The sequence below is a fragment of the Pristis pectinata genome, chromosome 14 (assembly GCF_009764475.1).
Source record: "Pristis pectinata isolate sPriPec2 chromosome 14, sPriPec2.1.pri, whole genome shotgun sequence".
In the NCBI taxonomy this organism is placed as follows: domain Eukaryota; kingdom Metazoa; phylum Chordata; class Chondrichthyes; order Rhinopristiformes; family Pristidae; genus Pristis; species Pristis pectinata.
This window is the reverse complement of record NC_067418.1, coordinates 37712223-37735583: the sequence shown is the minus strand read 5'-3', so window position 1 is coordinate 37735583 and position 23361 is coordinate 37712223. Positions and strand designations below refer to the sequence as shown.

The window sequence follows — 23361 nt, the reverse complement described above, 5'->3', positions numbered from 1 at the left end:
CATAGAAAATTTGTGCAAAAGCCATTCAGCCCATTGTATCCATACCAATCAAAGAAACAGTCCTAGCTTCAGATATTAGGCCAGTAGTCCTGCAGGTTACAGCAGTTCAAGTATTCATCCAAGTGGTGTGATGAGGTTTTTTGGTCCTCTCATCCATTCAGGTAATGAATTCCAGACCCTTTCTGCTGTCTGAGTTGGGTGGGGGGAAGAATTCTACTTCTAATTGTTAAACTTGAACAATTTGTGCCACTAACCATATTGAATCAGTATACTCAAGCAGAGGAGCTTTGCATTTAAATCCTTGGCTCATAGCTTTGGACCCCTCTGCTAAGAGAAATAGGTCTGTCCTAATTATCCATATCCCATATACTTTTATACACTTCAATTAAGTTTCTCTTCAGCATCCACTTTTCCAAAGAAAGCAACACTACTTATCACATCTTATCATCACAATTTTACAGTCTAGAAAAGTCTTTGCAAATCTCTAAACCCTGTCCAGTGTAATCATATCATTTTTATAATGTGGTAACAACTGTAAGCACTATTCAGGTTATTGGCCTAACTAGTGTAGTAGACCAGGCAAAGGCACTTGGAAGATGGGTGAATAGTTAATGCTAATGTGGTGAAGTTATTGAAGTAACGTTGATTTAGTGAAGGTATTAATTAAACATGTCCATTTTCACATTTTTGATTTAACATTATGATTGTGAAGTCTCTGATTTCACTATATACCTAGCACAATTAACTAGCATATCTGTTGATTTGGTATTTGTGACGTCATTATAGAGTGAGCACCTCAGAATGGAATCAGTTTTTCCTAGTGATGAATTAAGAAGGTTATCCAAGCACTGCTGTATTGACAGTCTTGGACACGCAGCTACATGATTAGCTGTCCATCTAACAATGACCAAGTACCCAGCTGGAACAGTTTGAGGCTTTCCCAGATGATAGGAAGAAAACTTCCACAACCACTTCCCATTCATTTGGAAAGTCTTGGCACACAACACAGCCTTTGAGTCAATGGCGGTAGAGACTCAAGGGCCTTTCGATGGGCTCTTTTCTATGTCATGTAGTCTGTATCTTGCAGTATTTGCAGATGCAGACGCCCCAGGCACCTCTAAGACCCTAGAAGATGGTGTGTTTACTACTTGTGATGCTCCCTCCATTTTCTTCTCCCTCATTCTCCTACATTGTTTCCTGAAATTCATGCTCATTACACCTGCAACCACCACTTACCATTAAGCAGTTTGTCAATCAGAAGTGAGTTACCATCTCTTCAGACACGGTATGCGCATTTTCTAGTGATTTCAAAAGTCTGGTGCTAACATATTACTACTTGCAAGAGAAGAATAAAAACAGCTCCAAGCCACAGGCTGCTAATAAAAGAGGTAAAGCATGCCTGCACATTATGTTATCTCCTTCATTTTGGCTCCTGGATGTGGATAATTCTCTGGTTCATGAGGAAGAGACGACTATTCTGATGATGCACTATGCGACGATTTGTCCCTTACAAACGCCCGTTATGAAATTAGTGCTACGTGTACTTAAAAGCCAGGTTCTGGATAAGAGCTTCATATTGGGAAATCATCAGGCATGCGTAGTGCTGGGGGAGGGGGATAGAATGCCTCAGGTGTCACCTTGCTAGTGAACAAGATAACATTGTAGTTCTGCCGTAGAGAACTTGGAGACAGATCAAGAATACAAGATTCTGGAGACTGTTGGGCATTCACGTGAAAATGATAGGTCTATTGAGCAGCAATGGTATGGCATAACTGTGTGACAGGGGAATACAAATTTGGATATCCATTCATCCACTGCAAAGCTCCTCTGCTTGAGTATGTTGATTCAGTACAGTTGGTGGCACAAGATGTTCGAGCTTAGCAATTGGTGAGTTATCTTTGCAGCCCACCAAAATCATGAAATGATCATACAACAATTATTTTAAATATTTTCTTTGTGGACTCTGAACACCTACAGCAAAACCCAAACCAGTATTTTCAGCAATGTTTGTCTAGCCCATATGATTGTGTTAGCTGCCCATCATATTGTCGGTTCATGCATCTTTTATGAACAGTGCAATTGTATTCCCCTAGTATTCCTACCTAATGGACTCACTCTGTCTAAATTGCATAACCCTGCCTCCCTTACGTTTGTCTTGTATTTACATTTCATTTTGTCTGTATTTATTTTGTTTAATATCACAGAAACTGATAAGCTCCATTATCTATTCAATTAATACTATGTCAATATTATGTGTCCCTGCTGCAACTTTCTCTCACCATCGCTCATATGTACTGCTATCTCTTTCTGGTAGTGCAGGTTTTGTTAGTGTTCGGTCAGTCACTATCACTCTTCCTTGCTCTCCCCGACTTATCTAATTTTTATTCTTCTGTTATTTTACAGATCACTATTATAATCTGTATTGCACTTGGCATTGTGGTATTTCGAATTGCTGTTTCTGTCTCACTGTTGAGAGCACCATTGGCTATAGTGCGTGAAGCTGCTAAACCATTGGCTGTAATGATTAGTGCTGTCTTGCACTTTGTCACAATTCTAATCATGACTAAGGTAGGACTGAGATAAATTAGTTTGCCTCTGTTAACTAGAATTTAATTTTCAACATTTGACTCTCAATCATTAGACTTAAAAGATGAGATTTTGTTTAGTGCATCCAGATCGCAGAGATTTTAATACTCAGTGGGTACCTGAAGGTTCCTATCAGCGTAGATTTGTATTTAAATTTGAAAAAAAAATCTCCAAGATGGGGCTGCTGAGGTATAAGTTACACAGAGAACTGAACTGAAAAATAAGTATGTGAATGAGGAATTTTAATTTCCTAGGAATTCATTGAACCAGTAGAGATGCAAAGGTTGAACAATTTATAGATTTAAAATTAGTTATTTCCTAAAGAATATATTGTAGATGTAACTCAAAAAAATTTAACAGTGCTGAATTCTGGAATAAGTTGCTGATAAGTGCAGTGATTACAGGTTCATGCAAGCATTCAAAAGATTTAATAAATTCTTGGTACTAAGGGAATCAATGACAAGGCACGAAAATACAGTTGAAGTGGAAGATGAAATAGGATCTTGTCAAATACGGATGGCATTGAAAAGCCCTATTTCCTCTCAAATATTATGTGTCTCGAAAGCAAGCTGGAGTGGCAAATATAACCACTTGGTCTTTGGGAGTTGGGTTACTTGTCACCAGGTCGCACAGAATTCCAAAGGCACACTGAAGAGATTTCACAGTAGAAGACATTAAAAGCTTAACAGAAATAACTAACCAAAGGACAAAAGAGACCTTGAAACTTAAAACAGTACATATCACTTGAAAGAAGTATTGGGCAAACTATTGGGATCAAAGGATGACAAATTTCCTGGACCTCATGGCCTGCATCTAAGGTTCTAAAAGAGAAAAAAGCAGATAGTGGATGCATTGGTTATGACCTTTCAAAGTTCCTTAGATTCTGGAAAGGTCACAGCAGCTTGGTGAATTGCAATTCAAAAAGGAAGAAAAGAAACAGGAACTACAAGACAATTAGCCCACCATCAGTTATAGAGTTATGCAACATAGAAACAGGCCCTTTGGCCCAACTTGTCCATGCTGACCAGCTGACCAAGGTGCCAGCCTAAGCTAGTCCTATTTGCCTGTGTTTGGCCCATATCCCTCCAAATCTTTCCTATCCATGTACCTGTCCAAATGCCCTTTAAATGTTGTAATTGTACCTGCTTCTACCACTTCCTTTGGTAGCTTGTTCCATATACCCACCATCCTCTGTAAGAAAAATTTGCCACTGAGATCGCTTTTAAATCTTTCCCCTCTCGCCTTAAACCTATGTCCTTTAGTTTTAGACTCCCCTACCCTGAGGAAAATACTGTGACTATCTACCCTATCGTATCCCTCATGATTTTATAACCCTCCATAAGGTGAACCCTCAACCTCCTTCACGGCAGGGAAAACAGTCCTGGCCTATCCAGTCTCTCCTTGTAACTCAACCCCTCCAGTCCTGGTAACATCACTGTGAATCTTCTATGTACCCTTTCCAGCTAAATCACACCATACTCCAAGTGCAGCCTCATAACAAGTTGTACATGATGTCCAAACTCCTGTACTCAGTGCCCTGACCAATGAAGGCAAGCATGCCATACATTCAGGTTCAAGTTTATTGTCTTAGGTATACATCTCAGGGTATAAATGCCATGAAAATGAGCATTTTTGCAGAAGCAGCGCAGTACGTTACAAACATGATAAACATAACTTACATGACAAAATAAGCATAATTAGTGCAAATTGAAGAGAGATAAAAGATGCATAGTCCAAGGTAGTGTTAGGGTTTTTTGGGTTGGTTCAAGAACCTGATGGCAGTGGGGAAGAAGCTGTAGTTGAACCTAGAGATGTGGGTCTTTAGGCTCCTGCCTGATGGCAGCATCACAAAGAGGATGTAGCCCGGATGGTGAGGGTCTTTAATGATGGACATCATCTCTTGTAGATGTCCTCAATGGTACGGAGAGCTATACCTCTGGAACTGGCCAAGTCCATTACTTTCTTATGTTCCTGTGCATTGGAGTTTCCATAACAGGCCATGATGTAAGCAGTCAGAATGCTTTCCACTGTATGTCTGTAAAGGTTTGTCAGCGTCTTCAATGACATGCCAAATCTCCTTAAACTTCTAAGAAGGTAGAGATGATGGCGCGCCTTCTTCACATGCTGGGCCCAGGATATATCCTCTGAGATGTTGACACTCAGGAACTTGAAGCTGCACACCCTTTCCGCCACAGACTGATATGTGTTCACCTGATGTCTCCTTCCTAAAATCCAGAATCAGGTCCTTGGTTTTGCTGACATTGACGCAAGGGTTGTTGTTACGATACTACTCAACCAGCTGACTTATCTCCCTACACTAGTGAAGGTGGGAATAGGAGGCAAATGAATGTGTGGCTGAAGAGCTGGTGCAAGCAGGAGGGATTCAGGTCTTTGGACTACTGGGATCTCTTCTGAATAGGGAGTATTGAAGAAACAGGAAGGTTGCAGAGAGACTTAAATAGTTTAGGAGAATGGGCAAAGAAATGGCAGATGAGATTCAATGTTGAGAAATGTGCGGGTGTACACTTTGGAAGAAGAAATAAACAGGCAGATTATTATCTAGATGCGGAGAAAACTCAAAGTACAGAAGTGCAAAGGGACTTGGCGTCCTCGTACAGGATACCCTAAAGGTTAACCAGCTTGGATCAGCAGTAATAAAAGCAAATGCTATGTTGGCATTCATTTCGAGAGGTATAACGTATAAAAGTAAGGAAGTGTTGATGAGGCTCTATGGGGCACTAGTGAGACCTCATTTGGAATACTGTGTGCCGTTTTGGGCCCCTTAGGAAGGATGTACTGATGTTGGAGAGGGTTCAGAGAAGATTTACAAGGATGATTCCCGGAATGAAAGGACTTACATATGATGAGCGTTTGTCGGCTCTTGGACTGTACTCACTGGAGTACGGAAGAATGAGAGGGGGCCTCATAGAAACATTTCGAATGTTGAAAGGACTGGACAGAGTAGATGTGGCGAAGCTGTGTCGCTCAGTGGGTGAGTCCAGGACTAGAGGGCACAGTCTTAGTATTAGAGGGTACCTGTTTAGAACAGAAATGAGAAGTTTCTTTAGCCAGAGGGTCGTGGATTTATGGAATTCTTTGCCACATACAGCTGTGGAGGCCCGATCATTGGGGGTGTTTATGGAGGAGATTGATAGGTATCTAATTAGTCAAGGTATCAAGGGATATGGGGATAAGGCTGGAAATTGGGGCTAGATAGGAATAGTTTAGTTTAGCTCATGGAGCAGACTTGATGGGCCGAATGACCTACTTCTTTGTCTTGTGATCTTGTGAATACACTTATGGAATCTTTTATGATTCTCCTTTACCTTATCTACCATGGATATCTTGTATTACCTTTTGGCCCTCCTAATTTCCTTCTCAAGTGTTCTCCTACATCCCTCATATTCAAGGGATTTGCTTGATTCCAACTGCCTACACCTGACATGCCACCTCCTTTTTTCCGACCAGAGCCTCAATATCCTTCATCACTCAGGGTTCCCTAATTGTGCCAGCCTTGTCCTTCACTCTTTCTGGAAAATGCTGGCCCTGAACTCCCCTAATCTCACTTTTAAAATCCTCCCACTTGTCTGACATCCTTTTGCTTGCTTATGGCCCTCCCAATCAAAGTCCTGTCTAATGCCATCAAAATTAATCTCCTACCGCCTCCTTCACCACCCCCCCCCCCCCCCCCCCACCATTTTAGGACTTTAGCTTGTGGACCATTCCTACCTTTTACCGTGACTATTTTAAAACTTGTAGAACTATGGTCACTGGTCCCAAAGTGCTCACCCACTGATCAGCCACTTGCCCAGCCTCATTACCTTAGAGGAGGTCAAGCGTAGCTCCTTCTCTAGTAGGGTGATCTACATACTGCTTCAGAAAGCTTGCCTGGATGCACTTGGCAAATTCTGTCCTATCTTAATCCCTTAGCACCATGGCAGTCCTAATTAACATTAGGGAAGTTAAAATTACCTACTATTACAACCCTATTATTGCTACATCTCTTGGCAATTTCCCTATATATTTACTTTTCTAATTCTAGCTGACTCTTGTGAGAGCCTAGAGTATAATCCCATCAAAGTGATCATTCCCTCCTTATTTCTAAGTTCTATCCATGGAGCCTCACTGAACATTCCCCTCAGAATATCCTCTCTGAGTACTGCTGTGATATTCACCCAAATCAATAACGCAACTCCCCCTCCTCTTTTACATCCACGTCTATTGTGCCTGTAGCATCTGTACCCCAGAACATTGAACTGCCAGACCTCAACCATCTTTCTGTAATAGCTAGAATATCACAATCCCATGTGCCTATTTGTGCCCTGAGTTCATCTGTTTTACCTGTCAGGCCTCTTGCATTTAAAATAAAATGCAGTCTAGACTGTCAGACCAGACTTTCCTCGCACCCTGTACTACCTCTGTCCGTCCTGTCTGTTGGACTTGCTCACTTTATCTTTTATATTTGCTTCAACTTTCTCATCTGCTACTCAAGCACTTTGGGTTCCAACCCTTTGCCAGACAAGCTTAAACCCTCCTGAGAAGCAAATCTCTGTCTGCCAGGATGTTGTTCCTTCTTCAGTTTGGGTGCAACCTGCCCCTCTTGCACATGTCACCTCTTCCCCAGAAGAGATCCTAGTGGTCCAAGAACCTGAATCCCTCCTGCTTGCACCAGCTGTTCAGCCACACATTCATTTGCCTCCTATTCCCACCTTCACTTGGGTAGGAATAGGAGACAAATGAATGTGAGACACATTGTATTTAGTTTTGGTCACCTTACTTATAGGAAAGATATTACTAAACTAGAAAGATTGCAGAAAAGATTTATGAGGATGTTGCCAGGATTTGAGGGATTGAGTTGTAGGGAGAGTTTGGACAGGCTAGGATTTTATTCCTTGGAGCATAGGAGACTGAGAGGTGATCTTGTAGAGGTGTATAAAATCATGAGGGGCATAGATAAGGTGAATGCACTCAGTCTTTTTCGCAGGGTTGGGGAATTGAAAACTGGAGGGCATAGGTTTAAGGTGAGAGGGGAAAGGTTTCATAGGAACTTGAGGGGAACTTTTTGACACACAGGGTGATATCCATGTGGAATGATCTGCCAAAGGAAGTGGCTGAGGCAGGTACAATAACAACTTATACAAGATAGTTGGACAGGTACATAGATTGAAAAGGTTTAGAAGGTTATAGGCCAAATGCTGCCAAATGGGACTAGTTTGGATGGGGCATCTTGGTTGGCATGGTCCATTTGGGCCGAAGGGCCTGTTTCTGTGCTGTGCAACTCTATGACTAGTATGTTGCACTGGGAGTAATCCAGCGATTGCAATTCTTGAGCAACAAACAATCTGCTGGCAGAACTCAGTGGGTGGAGCAACATCTGCATGTGTGTGGGGAAGGAATTCCTTAATAGAATTGGGCCAATGTGGTTTTACTTTCATGGGATGAGATAGCTGCAGTAAGGAAGTTATTTCATCCTTGGCCCACCCACCTCCCTCTCCAGCCCCATCACCTCTGTTTTCTGCATTCTCTCCCCACCTTATACTGTGCTGCCCCCACCCCCTGACTGGGCCCTACATCTGCAGTAACAGCCTGTTTAGCAACCCCTCCACCAGCAATGGTGACAATGCACGTCTAGTCCTAGTACTGAACCTGGTCCATCCCACCAGTAGTCTCTCCCCAGTCTCCCCCAACACCAAGTTCTGCTCTCCATTTCCACCAAGAGCTGCTCTGAGTGGTGGATTTGTAGAGTTCTCTGGCCCAGAAATTTGTGGAGGCTAGATCATTGGAAGTATTTAGAGTTGGGTAGATAAATGTTTGAAAGATCACGGGATTGGGGTACAGGAAACTGGCACAGAAGAGGAGATGTGGTCTGGGGCAGATCAGCTGTGATCACATTGATTGGTGGGGCAGGCTTGAGGGGCCGAATGGCCTACTCCTGCCTCTGTTTTCTTGTGTTCCCATGGTCATGATCAGCTTGACTGGGCCAGTGGTCCCTGATGGCCTGAGTCTGCCTGAGGAGGGCAAGGCAGCATGTTTTCAGTTGTGGGCTTTGGACACCACTGGAGAGGCCCAGGTGCTGGCTGTTGTTGCGCTGACCCTCTGCTCATATTAGGGTGCACCAGAGTTTCCAGACAAATGTATAGATAGTCACGAGGTCTTAGTTGGAGCCAGAAACCTGTTTTAGTGGTATCAGACATAAGAGACTGCAGATGCTGGGATCTGGAGCAACAAACAATATATGCTGGAGGAACTCAGTGGGTCGAGCAGCATTTGTGGGGGGAGAAGAAATATTGACATTTCTGGTCGAAATTGCATCAGGACTAAGAGAGGAGATGACCAGTATAAACAGGAGAAGGGGAGTGGCGAGGCAGGAGTTCAAAGTGATTGGTGGTTAGAAGAGGAGTGAAAGATGAGAGTCATGTTGTTCCACGTAGGGGAGGGGAAGGAGTTGGGAGACACTGGCAGGTGGATGATAGGTGGAGGCAGGCAAAGAAAAAAATGAGAGGCAGATGGAGCGAGGTGGGGGAAGTGAGGTGTGAAGGTTGGAGGTTGCTGCTGGAGGGGAGATAAGCAGGAACACAAAGGGCTACCAGTGCTGGACTCTAAGTAAAGGAAGTGATAATGGGAACCATTAGGGGAGAGGTGAATGGCAGTTAGAAGGAGAACTAGATAAGGGAGGAGGGGGGATACCTGTGGGTGAACTGAGTGTCTGTAGTGGGAGGATGGAACTGGGAGGGGTGGAAAGAGGGCCAAAATGGGAGGACTGGAGGAAGGTTAGGGGGGGGAGGGGGGGGGGAGACCCCACTGGAGGGGAGGGTTACCTAAAATTGGAAAACTCTATGTTCATGCCATTGGATGATAGACTTCCCAGACATAATATGAGGTGTCATTCCTCTTGTTTGCATTGGGCCTCACCCTGGCAGTGGAGGAGCCTGAGGATGGACAGGTCAGTGTGAGAAGGGCAATTGAAATGGCATGCAACTGGGAGCTCGGGCTGGCCATTGCGGACAGAGAGTAAGTGCTCTGCAAGCCTGTGCTTGGTCTCACTGATGTACAGGAGGCCACAATAGGAGCACTGAATGCGGTAGATGAGGTTGGAGGAGCTGCACGTGAATCTTTGCCTCACCTAGAAGGGCTGTTTAGGTGCCTTGATGGTGGTGAAGGGGAAGGTCTAAGAGCAAGTGTTACACCTTCCAACAAGTGTCGGAAGTTGTTTGGCTTATAATGGATATTGGTCAGGATCTCCCTGAGAACAGTTTGTCTCACGAGGATTCTATTCTATTTGCCTACTTGCTTTCTCCACTTCCTCTTTCCTGACAATGTCTTCTGGCTCTTGGTGGTACTTACTAATTTATTATGACACAGGATGTCTTTTAGCTCATGCTGGCTCCCATCAATCTCGTTTTCTTATTTCACTGTAATCCTACAATTTAGTCTGCTTCACATCCCCATCAACTCCCCTTTGATGCTTGTTTTGCCATTCCCTACCCGAAGGGTAATTAACACTAGCCAATTAATCTAACAGTACATCTTTGGGACATGGGACAAAACCAGAGCATCCAGCAGAAACCCAGGTGGTCACAGTGAGAATGGACAGACTCCACACAGATGGCACCCAGGGTCAGGATCAAACCCGGGTCCTTGGAGCGGTGTGGCAGCAATACTAACTGTTGTGTCACCTATATGTTTCTTTCTCTTAATTTGAGGATCCACTTGCACAATATTCAGATGGCCCTTTACTATATTTGTTCAACCTCCCATGCTACTTTCAGCCTTTCCCCTCCTGTGAAGCACAACAGAATTCTTGACAGTATCTTTTGTCCCATATTCAACCAATCAATCTTCCCTATTTCAACAATCAGTACCATAGAAGAATATAGAAATTTTGAAAATAGGAGTAGGTGACTTGGCCCTTTCAGCCAGCTCTACCATTCAATGTGATCATGCCTGATGGTCCCCATTAGTACCTTGTTCCCAACCTTCTCCCCATATCCCTTGATCATGTTAACATTTAACATTATAAATACTTTATCAGAAGTGGCAGTTGTACTTCACAATCGATTTTCAGCTTCAAGTCTGTTGCAGAGTGGATAAAAGCAGATGATATGTGATAGAATTTTTTGGCTATTAGATTTTAGTTTTTTTCAATTCTGATGAAAATGTAAAACAATAAATGCGTTTGCTCACAGAAGCAGCCTGACATTGAATATTTTCACTATTTTCTATTTTGTATGGAAGCTATTAATATAGATATAGTTTTAAAAAAAAACAAGGATGTTGTTCTCCCTTAATCAAACATTGGTTCAACGTCAGCAGTAGTTTGATTCTAGGCGTCATACATTAGGAGGGATCACAAAGTCTTGACGAATACATTGGTAGCAGGGATGAAGGACCAGTTATGTGGAAAATCGGGGACAAGTTGCCTCAGAGCAGAGTAAGTTAAGAGAAGATTTGATAAAGAATTTCAAAATCATGAAAAGTGTTGAAAGGGTGGAAAAAGAAAAATACTTTCTAATAATAGGAGCAGTAACCAAAGCATACAAATTTAAGGTCAGCAACTTTTTCCATTTATTTATTGTCATGAATATACATACTGATTGGAGTGGGGGTGCTGGAATATGGAAGCAAATTCAAGTGTAACTGTTTTAAAAAAGGGGAATGGGTAAGTACTTGGAAGAGAAAAAAATATGCAGGATTAGAGACAAAGAATCGGGGAGTAAGATTTATCACACAAGGAGCCAGAATATAAATATGATGACTGAATATCCACCATAAATTCTGATCATTCTTTGATTCTGTAAATATTGTATTTCCCCCTCAAAACTTAAGTGACTGATGGCATTTCATGTTACAGGTTAGTTATGTTGTTGCAAGGAAACTATGCCAATTAGGTATGTAACATAGCTTTTAAATTTCATGCAAATTATGGTTCCAAAAATCCACATTATAATATACATTTTATATATAAGACATACATGTGGTATATAAGACATATGGTGTATATAAGACATTTTATATATATATATATATATATATATATATATGTGTGTGTGTGTGTATGTATGTATATATAAGACATATTAGAGACAGATTGGGGAAAAAAAAGTTAACTAAAGTTGGAGAATTTGATATTGAGTCCAGAACACTGTAACGTGCCCTGACAGGAAGTGGGGTATTGTTCCTTAAGCTTATATTGGGCCTTGTTGTAATAGCGCAGGGAGCCACTGACAGGTGAGTGGGAAGGAGAATTTAGATGGCAGGCAGCTGGAACCTCAGTCACTCCTGCATGACTGAATACAGGTGCTCTGCAAATATCACCTAATCTATGTATGGCTTCTCCAGTGTAGAGACCACATTGTGAACACCAGTGCAGTGCACTTGATTGCAAGCAGTGCATGTGAACCACTGTTTGACCCAGAAAAACTATTAGGGTCCATGGATGGTGAAAGGGAAGAGGTATCAATTCAATATCCAACTGTTCAGAAATCCTGATGGTCTGCCTTTTTCTTTTTTTTTGTGAGGTTTTGTGAAGGTGAGCTGCATACATTGTTAAGGTGAGAGCAAGTAGATATTGACAGAAAGAGCAATGAAATTTTCGAGTTCAGTTTCAGTGAAGGAAACAACACCAGTGCAGTTGTCAATGTACCAGACAGAGTTGAGGGAATAGGACTGAAGAAGAGTAAACCTGAATTGGACTGAAATAGTCTTTTCCATGGGCTCATGTCTGCTCTCGCATTTGCCAAAAATGTGAAATGAGCCATGAAGAAGCTAAATATTTCTATGGTAGTGCTGACCTTCCACAGGCAGTGCTACAGACATGCGTCCACATCCAAATAGCTATGCATCTGGAAGTAAATGTCATTACCCTAAGTTTCCTACTCTCCAAATCATTCAAGGTGGCAATTTCTGATTGATTCCATATATATCAGTTTGCTGCATTCTGCAACATTGAGAAGGTATTGGTTTATTATTGTCACATGTACTGAGGTACAGTGAAAAGCTTGTCTTACAAACATCGTACAGGTCAATTCATTACACAGTGCAGTTACATTGAGTTAGTACAGAGTGCACTGAGGTAGTACAGGTAAAAACAATAACAGTATAGAGTAAAGTGTCACAGCTACAGAGAAAGTCCAGTGCAATAAGGTGCAAGGTCACAAGATAGATCGTGAGGTCATAGTCCATCTCATTGTATAAGGGAACCGTTCAATAGTCTTATCACAGTGGGGTAGAAGCTGTCCTTAAGTCTGGTGGTACGTGCCCTCAGGCTCCTGTATCTTCTACCCGATGGAAGAGGAGAGAAGGGAGAATGTCCTGGGTGGGTGGGGTCTTTGATTATGCTGGCTGCTACACCAAGACAATGAGAGGTAAAGACAGAGTCCAAGGAGGGGAGGCTGGTGTCCGTGATGCGCTTGGCTGTGTCCACAACTCTCTGCAGCTTCTTGCGGTCTTGGGCAGAGCAGTTGCCGTAACAAGCCGTGGTACATCCAGATAGAATGCTTTCTATGGTGCATCGGTAAAAGTTGGTGAGAGTCAAAGGGGAGAAACCAAATTTCTTTAGCCTCTTGAGGAAGTAGAGGCGCTGGTGAGCTTTCTTGGCCGTGGCATCTACATGATTTGACCAGGACAGGCTGTTGGTGATCACTCCTAGGAACTTGAAGCTGTCGACCCTCTCGACCTCAGCACCATTGATGTAGACAGGTGCATGTACACCACCCCCTTTCCTGAAGTCAATGACCAGCTCTTTAGTTTTGTTGACATTGAGGGAAAGGTTGTTGTCATGACACCATTCCACTAAGCTCTCTATCTCCTTCCTGTACTCCAACTCATCGCTGTTTGAGATATGGCCTACGATGGTTGTATCATCTGCAAACTTGTAGATGGAGTTACAGTGGAATCTGGCCACACAGTGATGAGTGTATAGGGAGTAGAGTAGAGGGCTGAGGATGCAGCCTTGTGGGGCACCAGTGCTGAGAATAATCGTGCCGGAGGTATTGCTGCCTATCCTCACTGATTGCGGTCTGTTTGTTAGAAAGTCAAGGATCCAGTTACAGAGGGAGGTGTTGAGTCCTGGGTCTCGGAGTTTGGTGACAAGCTTGCTTGGAATTATTGTATTGAAGGCAGAAGTCAATAAATAATAGCCTAACATATGTGTCTTCACTGTCTAGATGCTCCAGAGCTGAGTGTAGGGCCAGGGAGATGGCATCCGCGGTAGACCTGTTTCGGCGATAGGCGAATTGCAGTGGGTCCAGGTTGTCTGGTAGGCTGGAGTTGATGCGTGCCATGACCAACCTCTCAAAGCACTCCATGATGGTGGATGTCAGAGCCACTGGTCGGTAGTCATTGAGGCATGTTACCCTGCTTTTCTTTGGTACCAGGATGATAGTGGTCTTCTTAAAACAGGAGGGAACCTGAGATTGAAGCAGGGAGAGGTTGAATATGTCCGCAAATACTTCTGCCACAAGGTCACTTGTGCTCTCTTTTCAAAAAGTATCTTGGTATACTTTTCCTTTAAGAGGATAAATGTGGTTAAATGGGCATTTGAATTTTCAAAGCTTTTGGTCCTCTTGTAGGTCAGTGAGGTGAGGTTTGATGGACTGCACTTGTGTGATCCTTTGGACTCCCTTTCAGAACCTGGAACTTGGCACATTAATGATGAAGGAACCATGATAAATTCCAAGTCATGTTGATGTGTGACTTGGTATTTTGGAATAATGAGTGAGCCAGATGCTAGACCATCAGGGTTTCCAAACAATTGGATACCGAATTACCAGAGTTTTACTGTATTTAGGATGGTGGGGTGCAAATCAAGCAGGCTGCTTTGTTCTAGATGGTGCCGAACAACTTTGCCATTGTTGATGCTCACCATTTCAGGCAAGTGCAGTGTTTTCCATCATGCTCTTTATTTGTGCCTTATAGATATTGGAAGAGCTTTGTAATATTGGGATGATTCACTTGCCATAAGATATCAAGTCTCTGATGTGCTCTTGGAGCCCAGTTTTGTGTGGTTGGTCCAGGTGATTTTCTGATCAGTGATAATCCCCAAGATGATGATGGTAATGCCATTGAAAATCAAGGATAGATGATTAGACTCTAGTTTGTTGGTGATGGGTATTGTCCAGTGCTTGTTTGATACAACTGTTACTTGCCACTTTTCAACCCATGCCTGAATGTTATCTGGATCTTGCTGCAAGTTATCAGTGACTGCTTCATTTTTTGAGGTTGTAAATTGTGTTGAACTTTGTCCAACATTGTCAAACCATCCCACTTCTGATCTTATAATGGTCATTAATGGAGCAGCTGGAGATGGTTGGATACTGTCCTAAGTAAATCTTGCAGCCAGGACAGCTGAACTTCATAAACCACAACCTTTGTATGAGTTTTGACTCCAACCATTGGAGTATTTTCTTCACAATACCCATTGACTTAACTTTGCCAGACTCCTTGATGCCATAATTGATTAAGTATAGTTTTGATGTCTAGACAGTTGCTTTCACCTCAGCTCTGAATATGGCTCTTTGGTCCACATTTGGACCAAGGCTCTAGTAAGGTCTGCAGCCGACTACTCCTAGCAAAACTCAGATGGAGCATTGGTTTGCAGATGTTTGGTGCACCTGCCACTTGTTAGTACTATTGGCAGCATGCTCCATTATTTAGTTTTTTAAAGTAGATTGGGCAATAATTGGTTGGATTGTATTTGTTCTTTTTTTTATGGACAGGACCTTCCATATCGTTGGGTAGATGGCGCTAGGTGTGCTGGTTCTGGAGAGCAATTCATCAATGCACAGTCAGGATATTGTTTTGCTCTATTGCCTTTGCTGTATCCTCTGCTCTCAGCAGTTTCTTGATACCATGAATCAAATTGGCTGAAGATGTGCCGAACCCCATCGTTTTTTTAAGGAAGGGAATGTTCTTAGAGTTTTCTTCCTATTAGCTGTTTAATTGTACACCATTCATGAATAGATGTAGCAAAACTGCAAAGATTTGATTTATTGATTTTGGAATGATTTAGTTCAGTGTAATGCATTCTGTTTTTGCTGTTTAGCCCCATGTAGTCCTGTTACAGCTTCACCGTCTTAAATGCATTTAGGCTGCCAGGCACTATTACTGCATGCCCTCTGTGTTCCCCATTGAACCAGGTTTTATTTTCCTACTTTTGAAAGCTTTTAATGTTTGTGAAACTCGAAACAAACTTGCATAAATCTGACTATGACCATAGAAACAGCTTCCCTTCATAAAGAACATACTTAGATGCCGATGCAGTGTGAAACAAGTAATAAAGATTTTAATGAAAACTTCCTTACCTTTTAAAAAGATTTTCTTTCTTGTGCAGCAGTCTGCATTGATTGCTCATTCAGTTGACATTGCATCATCATCGTGGCTGTGTTCATGAAGATTTCTCAGTGTACAAAGAGAAGCCAATTTTACATTCAAGTGGATTCATTAAAGATTCTTATAGATTACAGCTTGCACACCTGAGGGTCAGTAATGGAAATGTAAGTGTCATTATCCTTGATGGTTATGCCTGGAAGGCTCTAATTTTGTAGTCACTGCAATGTCACAACAGAGTCTGGAGCTGAGCAGCCATATTTGAGACCTACAGCAGTTAATCCACAGGAATCTCTTGAGGAACCAGTGAGGTTTGAGATTTTATACTAAATAGTGACCTCAGAAAATCAATGTTGCTTCCTGGAACACTGCTTGTAAACTATTGTGCTATACAAAGCAGATCAATGGAGATAATGGAGGTGGAAAGGCATTGGACACACTTGTCCATCTTTGCAATGGAGTTTTATTATGCAGGATAGTGATATTAACTGGATGAATTCTTGGTGTATCGATATTACCCTTGAACCAGTTCTATCCCAGTTCTGAAGGGGAATGGAAATATTGTTTAGGAATTGACACACTTGTGCATTCAGCAGTTAAATGAACAATGAAGGTTACAGAGATGAAGACCATTGCAGCATCTTTCAAAAGTTTCACCAAACACAGCGTCTCCACTTCTCATGGAAACCTTGATGCTCCACCGATTCAAATGAAATTGTTTTTAAATGAAATTTATTTCAACAGTAATGACAAAGGAAACTTATCATTTCTACATCTATCATAACTAATCAAGTGCCAAGTGTTTTAGCTTGCATCCACAACAGCATTTCTAGGTTTGCTCTCTTATAATAGAGTTCAACCAACTCTGGGGCAGTAGAACCAAATATTTAGCCTCTCTCTGTTTTATATGGTACACCCATATTCTTATACCTCTGGCCTCACTCCAGCTAGCTAGTCCCAGTTACATCTCTGTGTGAAATGCAAGTCTCTAATCTAGCTTGTTCTTCCTTTGTATTTACAGAATCTGAGCTGTTTGTATCCAGTACAATGACATGGCATCAACCTCCCCTATGCAGATTGGTATTCTTACAGTTAGATGCAGTGTGGATGGCATCTCTTAAGAGTCTTTAATAATAAAGACAGAAAGAAGAGCATGATAATGTGGACGCATTGCATTGTCAGGCACAAGTAACTAGCACACGTGCAATACAGAATGTAACTTGCTCTGAGGGGATAATGCATGGTGAAGGTCTGGTGGAAACTTGCATTGTGGGATCTCCTTCATGTGCTGGTGTTATGGCCTAAGCCACGCCAATGCTAGTTAGGAAGAGAACACTCTTTGCCCAGTCTGTTAAGCTTTATTAAGTGGAAGGGTTCCTGTTTGATGGGAGGGTGTGTGTGTATTTTCACCTGGGCATACCTTCTCATGGAGTTTCTTGTCATTGTTCCAAGATGCAGGATAGCTCATGATCCACGTCTTACCACCTTCCTTCTCTGAAGTCAGCTCTCAGCATAAAACTTTATACTAATAAGCAGTATCTCAAAGCTGCTGGTAAAGGGACAAATAGCATATTAGTGAGGTGAGCTACATCACAAGAGGATGAGTTGGTCTGCAGCTATTTTTAAGAGCGAGGATGGAATCAAAAATGTACCTTAAAATGTTAATTTGTTTTCTCTTTATACAGAAAAACAGCGTACTGAATTAGCTAAAGAAAACAGCTTTACTGTAAAAATGTTCACGTTCCAGTTCTTCAACATGTTTGCTTCCATTATTTACACTGCGTTTTTTCTTGGAAGGTGAGTACCCCTATGGGCATTTATTCTTTTACAAACTAACTAATTCTCTGATTCTTCACGAACTATTTTATGGAAAATCTGCTTGCATCATAAATATTTTTAGACAATTAATTGGGTAATATAATCAAAGCAGTCAGTAGTCCACTGTGTCTCTTTTCACAGTTACATGAGTGCACAGTGGTAGTGCAACATGGAATGAGTATGCTGTGTTGCTACACTGTATTGTGTTTAATCAATGTAACATGTACTGGATTTCCTTCTTTGATAGAGTCAATGGCTACCCGGGTAATTATGTGAGAATAGGGAAGAAGTGGCGACTAGAAGAGGTGAGCAAAAAATGCTTTTTTATTTCCTTCAGTGAAACACAAAAACAGCAGCATACACTACCATTAACGTAAATATTGTTAATGTAATTTTTGGAGGTAACATGGCATCTTTAGTCCAGTTTATTTTAATACACATGAATGCACTATCCTTTTATAAAACTGACTCCTAAATGTGTTCTTTTTTCTAAATCCCATTTGTAGAAAAAATGATTAAAGTAACCCAGAATGTGAAAAGTTTTTTTCCTTAAAGTGTTGAGCTTGTGCAATATTTTGCGTAAAATTACTTGTTTGACCTATTTAATTTTTGATTTTTCATCAAACGTTTTAGAGATGAATAAATACAATTATAGATAAGTAATTGCAAAATTAGTCATTTTAAATGTTTAAAAGGGTATATACTGTAGGCATTGGGTTGCAGTTTTTTTCTTGACTTTAAAAAGTTGAGGATGAGAAGATGGTGCAGTTCAATGAATGTTTACTTCTGGGAAGGACCGTACAATTTGCTACTAAAACAAATGGGTCCATAGTATCACCAAAGCTTCTTGAATGTATCATAGATGGTGTGCCTTTACCACCAATACTTTAAGTAGTGTGACCTTGATCTTGTTCTACAAGCATAAAAGCAGCCCCCAGTTAATAAAATTAAAAGATTTGCAGAACTTTTATATTGAGGATATGAGCCAAATCTCCAGGATAACTGTTAATACGCAGCTTTGCAGTGTACAGCTAGATTCTGTTAAATAACTAAAGATGATACGTCAACACTTTAGGTTGTGCATCAGATAAGTGTGCCAATCAGCATATTAGAAAACAGATTATTTGGTCACTCTCATATTGCTATTTATAGGAACAGACTGAATGCAAATTAACAGCCTTGCTTTCTGCAGTATGCAATGGTGACTACATTTAAAAAGCACTACATTGGCTAAAAAGTTTTCTCAGGCATTCTGAAGATGCATGTCATTCTCCTAGTTTGCAGTATTCTTTAAACTCCATTATCTTCAGTCTCTATTCTCAGTTATTGCAGGTATTGACCATGGTCATCATTATCTGCAGTCAAAACTCTGCACTGCTGTTTTACGGGCATGTGCCTTAACTGCCAAATGGGGCTGGCCCCTGTATACCCACATTGTGCAACAGCATAGTGGATAGATACTGTCGCACTGCCCACAGATTTTGTTTACAATATCTCTACACATTGGATTTTTTTCACAGACTGCTCATCCAGCAGGTTCCCTCTGCATTTGCAAGTTTAAAATGGTGCATTATGACTGGTCCATTCTTGAACCTGTTTACAATGACTTATATGGTTGTTCTCTTTCTTTCCAGTGTCATCCAAGTGGTTGCATTACAGATCTTTTTCTACAAATGTCTGTTATAATGGTGTTGAAGCAAGTGCTAGGCACCACCGTGGAATACGCTGTCCCGTAAGTTTATCATCCACATCAATAAATCTATTGGTAATCTGAGGGCAGAATTTGTTAAATACTGTTATCAAAGGACACTGAGATTGCTTCAGTTATATCCCGATGCATTACACCATTAAGAATTCTAATATACAGAAGGTTATCTTGTGACATCCTGCTTCACCTTGAATGCCAGTCAAAATATAAGATTGTGATATTACCAGCTATCATTGCTCATTTATTTATAGGGTTATATTATAATGCACTTGGCATTGAGAGACATCATATAGCGTCATACTTTAGTATCTCATATTTTTGGAGGTATAGGTGTATAGTAGTTTACAGTTCAGGATTCTGTCCATTTGTTGGCTGATATCTTCTGCCACTGAATAGCAATCTTTCAATTCTGCATTAATAAACATTGAAATCATCTTTTTAATTGAATGAGATACTGGTGATAAAACCTCAGAAGCTTCTGTGAAACCTTCTGTTGTAGATCAGAGACAAAACTGTAAAGATTAATTTTGTGGCAAATATATTTGTTCTCAATAACCTGATGAATGTACCATATTTATACTTAACCTCAAGCTGCAACTTATTTAGTAGTTCTTTAGTGACAGCAACCTAGTTGGCAAGGCCCTGTGCAGTGGAGGATCTTTTAGCTATAAATATCTCCTTGATGGAACCTGAATGAGCCCCACTCAGTGAAATATTTTAACATTTTGACAGCTGACATTATCACAGCCCTGAGCTCAATTTGAATGTTAGGATGTCTGATGTTCAGAAACTATTCTAAAACTTTTTGAAAAAAATCACTTTAAAAATTATACAAAATAAACACTTAAACACATTTGGATTTAAGCAGGCACAGTAGTGTAGTGGTTAGCATAGTGCTATTACAATGCCAGTGACCCGGGTTCAATTCCTGCCGCTGTCTGTAAGGAGTTGGTACGTTCTCCCCATGACTGCGTGGGTTTCCTCCAGGTGCTCCAGTTTCGTCCCACATTCCAAAGGTGTATGGGTTAGGAAGTTGTGGGCATGCTATGTTGGCGCCAGAAGCATGACGACACTTGCAGGCTGCCCCCAGAACACACTACACAAAAGATGCACTTCACTGCGTGTTTCAATGTACATGTGACTAATAAAGAAATCTTGTTAACTTAATTCCATCAACGTAAATTAACTGAAACTTGCCTATCTCGCTAAGACTTTCCTTTCCTGTCAACTCAAAAGAGGGTTCAATGGGCAGATACCCAGTATAAACTGCTGGAGGATTGCAGGGAATTTTGCACTCCACTGCTGGATCCTGTGAACAATCTGGCAGATGAATGCAGTTGAGAAATTGCTGACAAACATATCAAGAAGTTCAAGCTGGATAGTATGGGGGTCCTAGGTTTCCCAGCAAACAATTCAGATTTCTTAGTAAAACATTGCCCTTTGATTATGAATTTATTTCTCACTCCAATGGCAATCCATGATGCCCTCTTTAAAAGGAAGTTCAGTATGCCAACCAGTTCTTTGTGGCATGCCCTCAATAGCATTGACTAAATCATGTGGAAGGTTTCAATTTCACGTTGCAACTGTTAGATGTACTTGTTTGCTGATTTCTGAGTACTTGAGAAGTTGTTGCTAGGATATTTGAATCTAGCTGAATTAAAGGCGCAGTTGTGTTATGGTAGGTGGCCAACATATGCTGCTCCTATCAGTTTCCAATTCATTGACATCTAGTTAGGGTTTTTAATGCTATGTTATATCACTCTGGAGCATTCATTTTGCTCATCTCTCTGTGCTGGACTTCCTCACTGCCTCACAAGGAGTCTGGCTGCAGACGTTGATGCTCTCATTGGGCTGTTTTAATTTAAGACTTGGATGAAGGAGAGTAGAAGGAGGGCGCCATAGAACAGGAAAGGGATAACATCAGGAGGGAAGCCATTCCCGCAGAGGATGTTCAGACAACAGCTGTACATCTTTTCTGAGAAGTAGCTGTCATTAGGTCCTTGGTGTGTATGCCAATTCTTTAACATCTGCTGCATGCTTCTTGACTTTCTGTTTTTATTGCATTCTGTTGGCATCCAACTGTCTCTAAATCCTTCCTTCAAAGATCTAGGAGAAAGTTTACATTGTTTTCCCCCCACTCCTATTTTTAACTGTCATTCAGTTTTCCTGCAGACCCTCAAGGATTGACTGCTAATAAACTAAAAAGGCAGTGAGCACATGCCTTTGCTGTCTTTATTCATACAGAAAGAAATAACCCTCTACAATGGTGTTCCCAAGTAGTTGCTGCCCTTGTCCTTTTTAGGGATTAGAGGTTGCAGTTTGGGAGTGCTCTTGGAGTATCCTTGGCAAGTAATTGTTAGTGCATCTATGATGGAGGAAGTGAATGTTTATGAGCTTGGATGAGATAAAAATGAAGACCACTGCTTTGTCCTATTGGTATCAAGTTTCTTGAGTGTTGTTACAGCAGTGCTCTTCAAGCAAGTGGGGAGTATTCCATCACACATAAGTTGTTCCTTACAGCTTTGGGTGATGAAGAGATGAATCATTTGCCATGCAGGTTACTTGGCATCTAAAATGCTCTTGTAGTTGCAGTATTTGTGTAGCTAGTGCAGTACACAAATTTCTGGTCAGTTGAGATCCTCAACCTTCAGGACATTAATGGTAAGGGACTCAGCAATACCATTGGACGTCAAGGGAAGGTATTAGAGACAGTCATTGCATGGCACATGTGGTGCAGATGTTACTTTTCACTTACCAGTCATGCTTTGCCTAAACCTTCCTGCATATTGGCACGTGCTGCTTAATTTTCTGAGACAATCATCAGTGACCATTCCTAATTCTGACCTTGTGATGGAAGGAAGATTATTAAGGAAGCAGTTTAAGGTGGATAGGCCTGTGACGCTGCCCTGAGGAACACCTGCAGCAGTTTTCTGGGGCTGCAATAATCTATCGCCAACTATCATTACCATCTTTATACAAGATATGATTCCAGTTACTGGAGAATTTCTGCCTTGATTCCAGTTGACTTCAGTTTAAGTATACCTCTTTGATATTGAACTTGGCCAAGTGATGCACTAATGTCAAAGAGAGTCACTCCCAGTTCACCTCTGGAATTCGGCTCTTTTGTCTATATTTAAATGAAGGCTGTGGTGAAGTTTTACTGATGACCAATTTTTCAGATATTTAGTATATACAGGTCTCCTTCAGTTAACAGAGGATCCCAAAGGAAGCAATTGTATAGCAGGAGGTACAGTGTACCCTTAACTTCCACAGAGGATACCAGTTGCAGTAAATGGTAAGATAAGTCAGAAACTTGTCAGTCTTCCAGTAAGTATACAGGATATCAAAAGCAAGCTGTGCTTGTTTTGACAAGCTGAAACTTAACTCATTGGTCCAATGGCCATTATTGCCAGATGGAAAAGAACAGGTGCTCGAGAGTTTTCTGTTATCATCTCAGTAGCTTGTTTATTTCATAGACTCTTTTTAAGTGCTTGAAAGACATTTTCCAATTTTGTTCCCAACTCTTTGTTGTAGCAATCAAAGCCTTCATTAAGTGACAAATAAAATAAAACCCTTTATTGTGGTGAAGATTCATTAAATGAGGGTGTTCACTAACTGGAGGAGACCTGTATGTCAGTAATGTACGGGATAACATCTTTAGGGATGCATAAAGTTAATGCAAGGAACTCTCAAAATCTCCAATGACTTTGGAATATTAAACATGCTTAGCTTCCATAGAAGATCACAGATAGCCTTGGAGGACTTTGAATCTTGGATCATCCTGCAGACCACTACATCTTGTATGCAGGTGTGGGTCAGCTATTTGTGTCACCAGCAAGAATACCTGGGGGTTGGGGGTGATTGTTTGGGTTGTGAGGGGGGTAAGGCGCAAAGCAGACACATTTTCAATTCTGATAGAGGAC

The 23361-nt window shown here is 41.3% G+C and overlaps 1 protein-coding gene across 1 annotated transcript in view; it reads left to right on the top strand.

Moving 5' to 3' along the window:
- LOC127577989 (anoctamin-9-like) overlaps positions 1–23361 on the top strand; it is an 88776-nt gene that overhangs the window by 32855 nt on the left and 32560 nt on the right. Inside the window, exons 14-18 of the mRNA XM_052029696.1 lie at positions 2404–2568; positions 11438–11474; positions 17598–17709; positions 17978–18035; positions 19365–19462. Coding sequence (XP_051885656.1) covers positions 2404–2568; positions 11438–11474; positions 17598–17709; positions 17978–18035; positions 19365–19462 — 470 coding nt within the window. The remainder of the gene's footprint in view (positions 1–2403; positions 2569–11437; positions 11475–17597; positions 17710–17977; positions 18036–19364; positions 19463–23361) is intronic.